This window comes from Symphalangus syndactylus, chromosome 5 (genome assembly GCF_028878055.3).
Source record: "Symphalangus syndactylus isolate Jambi chromosome 5, NHGRI_mSymSyn1-v2.1_pri, whole genome shotgun sequence".
In the NCBI taxonomy this organism is placed as follows: Eukaryota; Metazoa; Chordata; class Mammalia; order Primates; family Hylobatidae; genus Symphalangus; species Symphalangus syndactylus.
The window spans coordinates 87,473,115-87,486,619 of NC_072427.2; the positions used below are offsets into that span (position 1 = coordinate 87,473,115).

The 13,505-nt window shown below is 44.3% G+C and overlaps 1 protein-coding gene across 5 annotated transcripts in view; it reads right to left on the minus strand.

The window, feature by feature from the left end:
• PKNOX1 (PBX/knotted 1 homeobox 1) overlaps positions 1–13,505 on the minus strand; it is a 67,636-nt gene that overhangs the window by 16,941 nt on the left and 37,190 nt on the right. For 3 of the 5 annotated variants that reach the window (XM_055279822.2, XM_055279824.2, XM_055279825.2), the window contains exons 3-7: positions 12,056–12,183; positions 9,461–9,632; positions 6,445–6,615; positions 2,386–2,485; positions 1,186–1,283 (exon numbers count right to left, since the gene is read on the minus strand). In XM_055279822.2, the coding sequence (XP_055135797.1) occupies positions 1,186–1,283; positions 2,386–2,485; positions 6,445–6,615; positions 9,461–9,632; positions 12,056–12,183 (669 nt within the window). The remainder of the gene's footprint in view (positions 1–1,185; positions 1,284–2,385; positions 2,486–6,444; positions 6,616–9,460; positions 9,633–12,055; positions 12,184–13,505) is intronic. The other 2 variants (XM_055279826.2, XM_063640553.1) reach the window with 2 other exon arrangements.

Genomic DNA, 13,505 nt, shown 5'->3' on the forward strand with positions numbered 1-13,505 from the left:
TGTTTTTTTTTTGTTTGTTTATTTTATTTTCTTTGAGATGGAGTTTTGCTCTTGTTGCCCAGGCTGGAGTGCTGTGGCACAATCTCGGCTCACTGCAATCTCCGCCTCCCGGGTGAAGCGATTCTCCTGCCTCAGCCTCCCGAGCAGCTGGGATTATAGACATGCACCCAACGTCCAGCTAATTTTTGCATTTTTAGTAGAGATGGGGTTTCACTATGTTGGACAGGCTGGTCTCAAACTCCTAACCTCAAGAGATCTCAGCACTCCCAAAGTGCTGAGATTACAGGCGTGAGCCACTGCACCAGGCCAGAATCAATGTTTTTTTTTTTTTTTTGAGATGGAGTCTCACTGTGTCGCCCAGGCTGGAGTGCAGTGGTGTGATCTCGGCTCACTGAAACCTCTGCTTCCCGGGTTCAAGTGATTCTCCTGCCTCCTCCCGAGTAGCTGGGGATTATAGGCATGCACCACTGCACCCAGCTAATTTTTGTATTTTTAGGGACAGGGTTTCCCCATATTGGCCAGGCTAGTCTCGAACTCCTGACCTCGTGATCTGCCCGCCTTGGCCTCCCAAAGTACTGGGATTATAGACGTCACTGTGCCTGGCCCAGAATCAATGTTCTTAAAGTAAGAACTCATAACACACACCAAAGACGGGCAAGGCTCGGCAGCTGCAAAGACAGCGCCACTGCACTCCAGCCTGGGTGACAGAGAGGCCTGAAAACCCTGGCCTGACGACACTGTCATGATGGAGGTGTGGGCCAGGCTCACTGGTCTGAAAAGCTTGCCTGGCAATTCTGCCGTGCCCTCTGTGGGGACCCTGGGGAGTGTGTGCCTACAAGACCTCTGCCCCTGGTGGATGCGCACATGATCCAACGTTAGCACTGGATAACTGTGTGTGTGTGTGTATGTGTGTGTATGTGTGTGTGTGTGTGTGTGTTTGTATGGCGGGGGGTTGGTTATGAGTGACTTTTTTCCTGTTCTTTCAGAATTTTCTGAACTTTGCAAATTCTCTACAATGCGAGAGATAAGAGTACAAAGAAACAAAACACTGACATTCAGAGAAACCAGAAATTGCTACACAAGACAAAGCTCTTCACGCAGAGGGAAGGGCTCGTGCTTGTTCTACCTGTGTCCCTATGTGGGCAGCACTCACCCCCAAAGCCTTCCATAAAATGGCGCACGCACCTGGGAGTTCTGGATCCTAATTGTCCCAGGCGACAATGTCTGTGTGACCACTTGGCCTTGGGGAGTGACGACCGTGACAGGCTGATACACTGTGCCACCTCGAAAGGGAGAATAAAAATATGAGGCTGCTTTTAAGTCTCAATGATTTAAACCATTCTTTTTTCTTTTTTTGTAGAGACAGGGATATTGCTTTGTTGCCCAGGCTGGTCTCTAACTCCTGGCTTCAACTGATCCTCCCGCCTTGGCCTCCCGAAGTGCTGGGATTACAGATGTGAGGCACTGCGACCAGACCTCTTCTTGATATACTTACAAAAGGAATAAAATCCCTAGTTTGATGAGCTTTTTAATCATTTCAAAAGATCAACAATCCTTTGCCAGTTGACTTGTCACTATAAAGTAGCCCTGGGTGGGCTACTCCGGCACCTGCAGCAGTGTGTGGGCAGGTGGGCGGGCACTAGGTGCCTGGCAGCCCACACAGCCCGGCTCACACACCACCAACTGACCTGGGGTGTGAGGGCTCCTTTCCTTTTGCTAGCCTCTGCTTTCTACTTTTTCCTAAAATTAGCACATGTTAAGGATTTGGCCAAGGGTACTAAATAATAACTATTTTATTCTAGTTACATTTTTGGATCAACGGTGCTTTTTTTTTTCCCACTGAGGTTTCCCTTTGTGCTATTATGTGAGGTCTTTGGTGTAAATTTCTACCCCTCCCTCCTCGCTGTGTCCCATTTCCATGATGCTTTGTGTTTTCAACATTCTCTACGCACCAGGGAACTCTGGAATCTGTCCCTTTCCTATAACGGTTTTTGTTCTACAAGTAATACCAATGCTAAGACTGCATTTTTATTTGTCATCAATTAATGATAAAACTTAAGATTTTCAGGGTGCTATTAAAAGCACAACAAAAAACTATGTTATTTGAAAATGACAACTGGTTTTTGGTGTATATTTTCAACTCCTACATAAAACCTTTTTTCTTTCCAATATATTTTTGGTAGAGAAACAAAGAAACACAATCTGCATAAAATACTTGTTATTGAGTATTAACAAGAAAGAGGCATTCAGAGACCTCTAGCTTCTAACATTGCTATATTAGAAAATGGCATTAACTTAAAATTGTATTTATACTGTCATTCTAACACACAGGACCATTTTCTGCAAAAACTCATGGAGAGTGTGTCCATTTTTCTGTCATCGTACCTGCCACCGTCGCCATGGCTACGTTTCCCTGCTGCAGTGCAGACGCCGGCACCACAATTCCTTGAGGGCTGATGGTGCCTGTAATGGCACTTTGAATCTGCTGCAAGTCAGAACACACATGTTGAAGGAATTACTAGAAAATGGAAAACCCATGTTTAAAACTTTAAAATAAGTAGCATAATGATGCCATTAAAAAAGGAAAGAGAAGCTTGAGGGAAAGAGCATCCTCAGATGACGTGGCTTCAGAATGCACGCAGCACACACGGAAAGCAAGAGATGTACAACTGTGTATTAAACACAAGCCAGCCTGCAACGTCAGCCTGCACTGTGGCTCCCAAAAGATTATCTTCATCTCACTGCCATATTCCACGTGCCTTACAGCCCAGGAGTATGACGAGGAAGACCCTGCTTTCTGATCACACATCTTTTTCATTAGACTTGGCTTGGTGGACTCTTGAGTTTTCCATGAACCAAGCTCTCCCTGACCGATAAGAACATTCAAGAGATTATATAGCACAGGCCTGGGAGGCACTGGAAGTGACCAGGGCTGAGGTATTATAAGCTGTGCTGGGGAGTCAGCCCCTGGCACCCACCTTGACTCTTGACCCTGGCACAGACTAAGTGTGATCTTGGCTTTCCCCAGTGTTCTTGCTTGTACAGTGCTTGGAACTGTGCCCGGCCTACAGCGAGCCCCATGCAAATGTTCGTACGTGCCCCATGGAGGACTCTACGCATCTGGGGTTAGATCCACATGGGCCACTTTATCCACTGACTGTGACGCCCGGGTGGGCAGCTGGCAGGGGAGAGGAGCCTCCAGTGCTGGGCCTGGCACACTCACGTGCCCTGACATGTGAGTAGTTAAATAGCATAAGGGGACACCACCCCAAGGCGGTGACTCTGTGGGCCATCATCGAGCGGAATGTGTAAGCTTAGTGGCTATGCTTAAGGCCTGCCACATTAATTAGGTTGTAATAAAAGTTAAGCTAGTCAAATCAATCATCCCAGCTCCCACCTGAAGATCTTAGAAAAAGGGGAACATCGTGAACCCAAAGCAGAAGAAAGGAAATAATAAAGATCAAGGTGAAATCAATGAAACTGAAAACAGAAAAACAACCAAAAAAATCAATAAAACAAAACACTGTTCTTTGAAAATTACATAAACCTCTAGACTCACTAAAAAAAAAAAATAGAGACACAAAAGAGCAATATCAGAAATAAAACAGGAAGAGATCGCTATAGACCCTGCTAACACCAAAAGGCTATGAAGAGAATACTAGACCACCTCTAAACTCCTAAATTTAACATCTTAGGTGAAATAGATCAATTCTATTTCTCAAACATTTAAGAACTAACACCAAGTCTACATAATTTCCAGAAAAAAGTAAGAGGAGGAAATACTTCCCAATCCATTTTATGTAAGTTTGTATATCTTGATACCAAAACCAAAGACAGTATGAAAAAGAAAACTATACACCAATATCCCTTACAAATACAGACAAAAATGCTGAACAAAATATTAGCCAATAGAATTCAAGAATACATATGAAAAGAATTATGTGCCATGGCCAAGTGGAGTTTATTCCAGGAATAGAAGGCTTGTTCAGTATTCAAAAAACCAATCCATGTAATGTCCATTATTAACAGGCTAAAGAAGAAAAATCACATAATCATATCAATCAATGCTGGAAAAGCATTTAACAAAATTGAACAAGATAAAATCTCTCAGAAAAAAAGCAATATAGGAGAACCTCCTTAACTTGATAAAGAGCATCTAGAAAGAAACCTGCAACCAACATCATCAACAGTGAGTGACTGAAAGGTGTCCCCTAAGGCAGTGACAAGGCAAAGATGTCTGCTCTTGCCACTCTTATTCAAGATGGCACAGGCCAGGAAAGGAAACGCTTGGGTATAACTCTAAAAACGCATGTACACAACTTATGTGTCAAAAACTACAAAGCACTGATGAAAGAAATCAGAGTTGTCAATCAATGGAGAGACATGCCATACCTGTGGATTGAAAGACTCAACACAGTAAAGATGTCAATTCTCTCCAGATTGATATACAGGTATAAGGCAATTCCTATCAAAATCTAAGTAAGATTTTTTTTTTTTTTTTTTTTTTTTTTTGAGATGGAGTCTCACTCTGTCGCCCAGGCTGGAGTGCAGTGGTGCGATCTCGGCTCACTGCAAGCTCCGCCTCCCGGGTTCCCACCATTCTCCTGCCTCAGCCTCTCCGAGTAGCTGGGACTACAGGCGCCCGCCACCACGCCCAGCTAATTTTTTTTTGTATTTTTAGTAGAGACAGGGTTTCACTGTGGTCTCGATCTCCTGACCTCGTGATCCGCCTGCCTCGGCCTCCCAAAGTGCTGGGATTACAAGCGTGAGCCACCGCGCCCGGCAGTAAGATGTTTTTGTAGCTCTAGACAAGAGCATTCTAAAATTTATGTGGACAGGCAAAGGAACCAGAATAGCTAAAACAATTTTGAAAAGGAATAACAGGGTGGGAGGAAACAGTGTGCCCAGTTTTGAGAGTTATTCTATAGAAAAATCCACTTGAAATGGATCATGGATTTAAATGCAAAATGTAAAACTATAAAACTTTTGAGGCCAGGCATGGTGGTTCACACTTGAGCCCAGGAGTTTGGGACCAGCCTGGGCAACATAGTGAGACCTTGTCTCTATTTAAAAACTTTTACGAAAAAACTTAAGACAAAGTCTTTGGGACCTAGGGTTAGGCAAAGAGTTCTTAGACTTGACACCAAAAGAATGATCCATAAAAGGAAAACCTAATAAATTGAACTTTATTAAAATTAAAAAGGTTGGCTCTGAAAAAGACCTGTTAAGAGGATGAAAAAAATACTTAGCTACTATAGACTTGGAGAAAACACTTCAAACCATATATCCAACAGAGAACTAGTATCTACAATAAGCAAAGAACTCTCAACACTCAGAAGTTGAAAAAAAAATCCAGTTAAAAAATGGGCAAAAGACGGTCGGGCGCGGCAGACATGCCTGTAATCCCAGCACTTTGGGAGGCCGAGGCAGGCAGATCACGAGGTCAGGAGATCGAGACCATCCTGGCTAACACAGTGAAACCCCGTCTCTACTAAAAATACAAAAAATTAGCCAGGCGTGGTGGCGGGCACCTGTAGTCCCAGCTACTCAGGAGGGTGAGGCAGGAGAATGGCGTGAACCCAGGAGGCAGAGTTTGCAGTGAGCCGAGATCGCGCCACTGCACTCCAGCATGGGTGACAGAGCGAGACTCCGTCTCAAAAAAAAAAAAAGGCAAAAGACATAAGCAGCAGACATTTTATCAAAGAAAATACACAGAGGGTATAATAATGTTCCACATTATTAGCCATCAGGGAAATGAAAATTAAAACCACAAAGAAATATTAATATCACTACATATCATCAGAATGGCTAAAACACAATAGTGCTTCCTCATGGATGAATCTTACAGGCATTCTGCGCAATGAAACAAGCAAAGGACCCAGAAGGACAAACACTGTACGATTCCACTTAACATGAGAGACCTGGAGTCATCGAATTCACAGAGACAGACAGTAGAATGGTGGGTTCCAGGGGCTAGGGGAGGGGGAATCCGGAATGAGTGTTTAATGGGGTCAGAGTTTGAGTTTGAGAAGATGAGAAAGTTCTGGAGATGGATGGTGTTGATGGTTGCCCAACAATGTGAATAAACTTAACACCATTGAACTGTACATTTTAAAATAGCTAAGATGTAAATTTTATATTATGTATATTTTACACAATTTTTCAAAAGAATAAGTAAAATATTTTAAGAAGAAGTAAAAGAAAGAAATGAATTGTGTCTTCTATAAACATGGGACCGGGGGCCCAGTATGCAGATTGAGGACTCACTTCATAATCTGAGGGAGTTCATTCCCAAACCAGGCTGGGGTCAGAGACCTAGAGGGTCCTTCTTGTAGAAAGTCATTAAGATGACCCAGTGAATTCTGAAAGAGCTGGTGGTCTCATGACTCAATGCAGATGTTCACAGTGGCAGAGAGGGAAAGTGAGACCCCCAAATGTAAGTACCTGGGACTGCACCGGTGAGTAAGGGCTTCCAGGCTCTCCACTCAACAGAGTTTCACTGTTCATTTTTGTTTTTAGACAAGCAATGTATCGACTGCAGAAATCTTTGCAGAGTTCGTTAACCTTTTCCAGCTCAAGAAGATGAATGCGCAAAACCTGGATTGCTTTTACCATCTAGAGCAGAGAAAATGAAGACTTTCAGAGAAAAAGGTAGCATTATTGTAAGTTATCATGATCCTACATACCAATTCTTAGTCATTAGATGGAACCATCTCTACTGCCAATAACCAAAGTGGAATAACATCAGAAATCCTCTAAACTCATGTGTTGTTCCAGTGCCAGTGACCTGGGCTTTGGTATTTGGCTGCATCTGGTGTGCAGGGAAGACAAAGGTGCATGGTGGTAACCTCGGTGCATCCCAGTGCTAGGTGTGTGGGCTGTGAGCTGAAGCCTAGCCCTTCCACTGACTCGCTCTGTAGCAGGCAGGACAAGTGACTCACCCTCATCTACTCCTGTTTCTACATTCACAAATAGGGACACATCCGCACTCACCCTAGGCAGTGCTACATTTTCATAAAGTTCCATTTTGGTGTCTTTGCCTAGTCCTAGATCCTCAAGATTTTCTCTTGCGATTTTTCTAAAAGTTATATCATTTTTTTTTTGTTTGTTTTGTTTTGTTTTTTTTTTTTTTTGAGACAGATTTCACTCTTGTTGCCCAAGCTGGAGGCTGAAGTGCAGTGGTGCGATCTCAGCTCACTACAGCTTCTGCCTCCTGGGTTCAAGTGATTCTCCCGCCTCAGCCTCCTGAGTAGCTGGGATTACAGGCATGCACCACCACGCCCAGCTAATTTTTGTATTTTTAGTAGAGATGGGGTTTCACCATGTTGGTCAGGCTGTTCACGAACTCCTGACTTCAGGTGATCCACCTGCCTCAGCCTCCCAAAGTGCTGGGATTACAGGCGTGAGCCACCACGCCTGGCCAAAGTTGTATAGTTTTATATTAAGTAACTACATTTTGGGGTAATTTGTCCCACAGCAATAGATAACTAATACCAATAATGCAGCCATTATCGTAAGTACCAGTTGCCTACGAATCAGCAACTCCGAAGCCCATCTCTTTCACCTGTAAATCTGGTAGTAGTAATTCGTAGGCATCTATGCAGTGAATAAATGAATCAATTAATAACAAAAATGATGGAGTGTCAAACTCTGCTAGGCCCTGTGCTAAACACTCACCAGTCAGGAGAACCTGGGGCCCTGCCAGCCTGGTGGGGTGCAGAGGACACCTGTGCTGTACTCACTGGGCCAAGCCAGGTGTGGGCCAATGGGAAGACGGATGCGGACCACAGACTCAGGGGTGGAGGGAGCGTCGGATCCTCACCCAAAGAGCATGCACTGTTAGTCTCATCTCAGAGAGGAGGAGACAGATCCAAGTCAGATAACTCACCCACAAAATCTATTTGGTGGTAAGCATCGAGTATATAATGAGAATTTTCTTAAAAACTAAGACCTCAGCAATTTATTCAGGAAAAATGAGTTTTCCAAAAACTTTTCTGTTGAAGGCCCTAACCAGGGTTTTGATATGGGACCAAGATGGCTCGAAGGGAATCCAGTGAAGGTTCCCTGATGCCAGATCTTTGTGTACCCAGCTCTGAGAAGTAAAGACGTGGTTACACTCTGGCAGGAGAGCAGACCCAGAGAGTGTGGCCTACCCAGACCGAGCTGACAGCGCTGTACAGGTGCCTCAGGTGCAGCTCATTCAGAGCAATCCAGTGATGTTGGAACCAAGATGTTCTCCATTGCCCCTGGAGGGCACAGAAAATGCTGGATTTTGGAGCCCTGGCCCTGGGAGGAGGGCATCACAAATCACTGTCAGCCTCAAGACAGAGCTGTCGCTGGGCGCGGTGGCTCACGCCTGTAATCCCAGCACTTTGGGAGGCTGAGGCAGGCAGATCACGAGGTCAGGAGATTGAGAGTATCCTGGCTAACATGGTGAAACTCCATCTCTACTAAAAATACAAAAAAAATTAGCCGGGCGTGGTGGTGGGCGCCTGTAGTCCCAGCTACTCGGGAGGCTGAGGCAGGAGAATGGCTTGAACCTGGGAGGCAGAGCTTGCAGTGAGCCGAGATCACGCCACTGCACTCCAGCCTGGGCAACAGAGCGAGACTCTGTCTCAAAAAAAAAAAAAAAAAAAGACAGAGCTGTCTTGGAGAATGCAGCTCAAGTCTGTGTCCATGTCCATGATAAACCAAAGACAGATGCAGGTCACAGACATACCGCCCGAACACCCCAACCCCACGGACCTTTACAAACGCTGTGCAGAGAACTGAATCCCCGTGTACATTTGGCATGGAGGCTCAAATTATTTTATTTTATTTTTTTATTTTTTTATTTTTTGAGACAGAGTCTCGCTCTGTCACCCAGGCTGGAGTGCAGTGGCACAATCTCGGCTCACTGCAACCTCCGCCTCCTGGGTTCAAGCAATTCTCCTGCCTCAGCCTCCTAAGTAGCTGGGACTGCAGGCATGTGCCACCATGCCTGGCTAATTTTGTATTTTTAGTAGAATGGGGTTTTGCCATGTTGGCCAGGCTGGTCTCGAACTCCTGATCTGGTGATCCACCCACCTCGGCCTCCCAAAGTGCCGGGATTACAGGTGTGAGCCACCACGCCTGGCCTATTTTATTTGATTTTTAAAGGAAAGGGTAGGTTGGGCCTTGAGAGACTGAGGAGGGAAGATGGCTTGAGGCCAGGAGTTTGAGACCATCTGGGGCAACACAGTAAGATGTGTCTACAAAAATAAAATAAATTTAAAAATAAAAACTAAATAAATGAAAGATACCTAGAGAAGGCTGGAAGACTTGGGGATATCTACATTACACACACCATAAAAATTAATTCTTTTAGAGTTGTATGAGTCTCTCCTTTAGCAGAACTACAAGCAGTCTAAAGTTCTACTTAGAAGCCTAAAATTTCATGAACAGATTTCACATTTTGAAAAATAAAATTTATTTTACTTACTAAATTGTCAGTTTCTGGATCTTCACAAAAGAAAGGTTTCCCTTCCTTCTCTTGCTTTCTTACAAAATTTTCGATGTCTACATCAAAACTGGCAGAAGTTGTGCCTTCAGAGCCCTGTGTAGATTGTTCACATTTTTCAAACAACAAAGCTAATAATGGAAATAGTGGATGCCTGAGGAGAAAAGAAAAGAAATCCATTTACGTTCTACATCTCCATGAGATTGTCTTTGTGTGTACACCTGCACTACTTCACGTAACACCTCTGTTGGGTGAAAATTCACATACCACACAGCTTATCCATTTAAAGTATGCAATTCAACGGTTTTTACAGTTGCACAGCCACTGCCACCATCAACTTTGGAACATTTCCATGATCCCCGCAAAGAAACCCTGTATCCAATAGCAGTCATTCTCCATTTTTTCCCAGACCCCAGCCTACTAGAACCTACTTGCTATCTCTATATATTTGCCTCTTCTAGACATTTTGTCTAAATGGGAATCGTATAATACGTGACCGTGGTGTCTGACTTGTTTCCCTCAGCATAATGCGTCCAAGGCGTACCAGTGTTTTAACAGGTATCAGTACTTTATTCTTTTTTTTTTTTTTTTTTTTTTTTTGAGACGGAGTCTCGCTCTGTCGCCCAGGCTGGAGTGCAGTGGCATGATCTTGGGTCACTGCAACCTCTGCCTCCCGGGTTTAAGCGATTCTCCTACTTAGCCTCCCCAAATAGCTGGGACTACAGGCACCCGCCATGATGCCCAGCTAATTTTTTTTACTTTTTGAGATGGAGTTTCACTCTTATTGCCCAGGCTGGAGTGCAATGGCGTGATCTCGGTTCACCACAACCTCCGCCTCCCAGGTTCAAGCGATTCTCCTGCCTCAGCCTCTGGAGTAGCTGGGACTACAGGCATGCACCACCATGACTCGGCTAATTTTGTATTTTTAGTAGAGACGGGCTTTCTCCATGTTGGTCAGGCTGGTCTCAAATTCCTGACCTCAGATGATCCACCTGCCTCAGCCTCCCAAAGTGCTGGGATTACAGGCGTGAGCCACCGCGCCCGGCCTAGATTTTGTTTTAGTAGAGACAGGATTTCGCCATTTTGGCCAGGCTGGTCTCGAACAACTGACCTAAAGTGATCTGCCCGACTTGGCCTCTCAAAGCCCTGGGATTACAGGCATGAGCCACCGCACCTGTCACTTCATTCCTTTTACTGCTAAATATTATTGCATTGCATGGAGATGCCATAATGTGTCTGTTCGTTCATCAGTTGATGGGCATGGGCACTGTTTCCAGCTTTTGGCCATGATAGGCTGTGCTGCTATGAAGATTTATGTACACGTTTTTGTGTGGACTTTTTTCATTTGTCTTAGGTATATATGTGCATAGGAGTAGAATTGCTGAGTTATATATAATTCTATGCTGAACTTAAAAAAAATTTTTTTTTTTTGAGATAGGGTCTCACTCTGTGTCACCCAGACTGGAGTACAGTGGCACGATCTCAGCTCACTGTAACCTCCGCCTACCGGGTTCAAGTGATTCTCCCACCTCAGCCTCCAGAGTAGCTGGGACTACAGGCATGCGCCACCACACCCGGCTAATATTTGTATTTTTTGGTAGAGACAGGGTTTCGCCATGTTGGCCAGTCTGGTCTTGAACTCCTGACCTCAGGTGATCCACCTGCCTCGGTCTTCCAAAGTTCTGGGATTACAGGTGTGAGGCACCGCACCCGGCCTGATTGACTTTTAAATACTAAACCAGTCTGACATTCCCAGGAAAAACTTGACTTGGTCGCTACGTATTATTCTTTTTACATATTGCTAGAATTGATTTGTTAATATTTTATTGATGATTTTTACATCTAAGTTCATTAAGGATATTGGCCTGTATTTTCCTTATTTGGTATTGTCTTTGGTCTTAGTGTCAGAGTGATGTGAATTATAAAGTGAGTTGGGAAGCCTTCCCTCCTCCTCTACTTCCTGAAAGAGACTATGCAGACTTGCTGCTCTTTTCTTCTTTATATGTTTGGTAGAATTCTCAGTAAAATCAACTGTACCTGAATATTTCTTTTTGCAAGGTTACACAAAACTTATAGATTTATATTCTAAAATTTTATAGGTATTAGAAATAACATCTTTGTGTGTGTGTGTGTGTCAGAGTTTCGCTCTTGTTGCCAACGCTGGAGTGCAATGGCGCGATCTCAGCTCAATGCAACTTCCGCCTCCGCGGTTCAAGTGATTTTCCTGCCTCAGCCTCCCAAGTAGCTGGGATTACAGACATGTGCCACCATGTCTGGCTAATTTTTGTATTTTTAGTAGAGATGGAGTTTCACTATGTTGGCCAGGCTGGTCTCGAACTCTTAACTTCAAGTGATCCACCCGCCTCAGCCTCCCAAAGTGCTGGGATTACAGGCATGAGCCACCATGCCTGGCCAGAAATAACATCTTAATCTGAGAAAATTTTCAGCCGAGCAGTTATCACATCATAATGGCACCTCACAACTCTGCCTCGCTACTAGTTCTAGTGTTCCTTTTAACAAACTTGTGGATGCTCCTCACTCCTCTGAGGCCCCCACAGCCGGCACCCCGGGCACTACCTATAAATGGCCTGCTTGTCCACATCCATCGGGGTCTGAGACTCCACAGGGGGAGGGCTCACTCCTTCTGCATCGGGTTCAGAGCAGTTTGGATCTTGTTCTGTCTTTAACTCCGTTACTACTTGCATCTGTAAAAGGAGGAAGATAATTCTTATTAGCAAACACAAACTACTACGAGGTATTCCATGCTCCAACAGGAATGCAGTTGGAGTGGGGAACTGCCAGACAGTAATACGACTGCAATCATATGTAAAGAATACTACCAACAAAACAGCTTTGAATTTAATGTGCTTTAAAATAAAGGTAAAATTTCCAAACTGCTGAAGAACTGAGATAACCAATGTTTGTGAAATGCTCATGATTTTAAAATAACACTGGCGATGGCCTAATGAAGAGAATGGCACACATGCAATCTACTCCTCCATCTATTGCTATATCTCCTCATGCGTAGTAATATTACAGCCAGAGAAGCATAGACAAATAGTCCAAGGTCTTCTTACCATGTCACAGACACAACCTAACCCCATATGCTACGTATTTGGGACAGGGCTGAACTTCTCCCATATCTACCCTCAAACCTCAGCAATACATAGCCATAAAAATGTCACTATATTCAGAAAGGAAAAGGCCAGCTGTGTTTACTTAAAGCCTTAAAAGATACTATCATTTAAACTGCTTTAAACGAGCAATGCCTTTGTCATTTAGGTAAAAAATATTTAAATCGTTAAAAAAAAAATCAGTTTACAAAAACAAAATTTCGTGAAAGTAAACTTCTAGTTATCCATGAGCAGCAGATTAGACTGTCCTGACCTCAGCTTCCTCAGGACCAGGATGGGCCATTTCTCCCACGGTGGATTTGGCCATGCTTCTGTCCCTTGAGGAAGCAACTTGGGGCAGCGTGGGCGGGGAGACCTCATGGAAGCGGGGCCATCCCCACTATCCAGACAGACTGGGGGCCAGCCATGAACGCCCACCCCCACAGGACACCTCTCACATCCTCCAGCCCTGTGCTCTCTTCCCTCCAACGTCTTGTTTTTTGGAATAAGATGACTTCTATTCTGCTGCCTTTAAATGGTACAACATATTAGGAAAACTGTTTTAGTTTCTCTTAAAAAAAAAAAAAAAGCAATAAAGCCTAAGTGGACACAGTATTTCTGTAAGGCGATCTGCCAGCATGTATAAAAAGCCTTAAAAAGGCCAGGCACAGTGGCTTATGCCTATAATCCCAGCACTTTGGGAGGCCAAGGTGGGCGGATCATCTGAGGTCAGGGGTTCAAAATCAGCCTGGCCAACATGGTGAAACCCTGTCTCTACTAAAAATACAAAAAAATTAGCTGGGAGTGGTGGCACACACCTGTAATCGCAGGTACTCAGGAGGCTGAGACAGGAGAATTGCTTGAACCTGGGAGACGGAGGTTGTAGTGAGCTGAGATCACACTACTGCACTCCA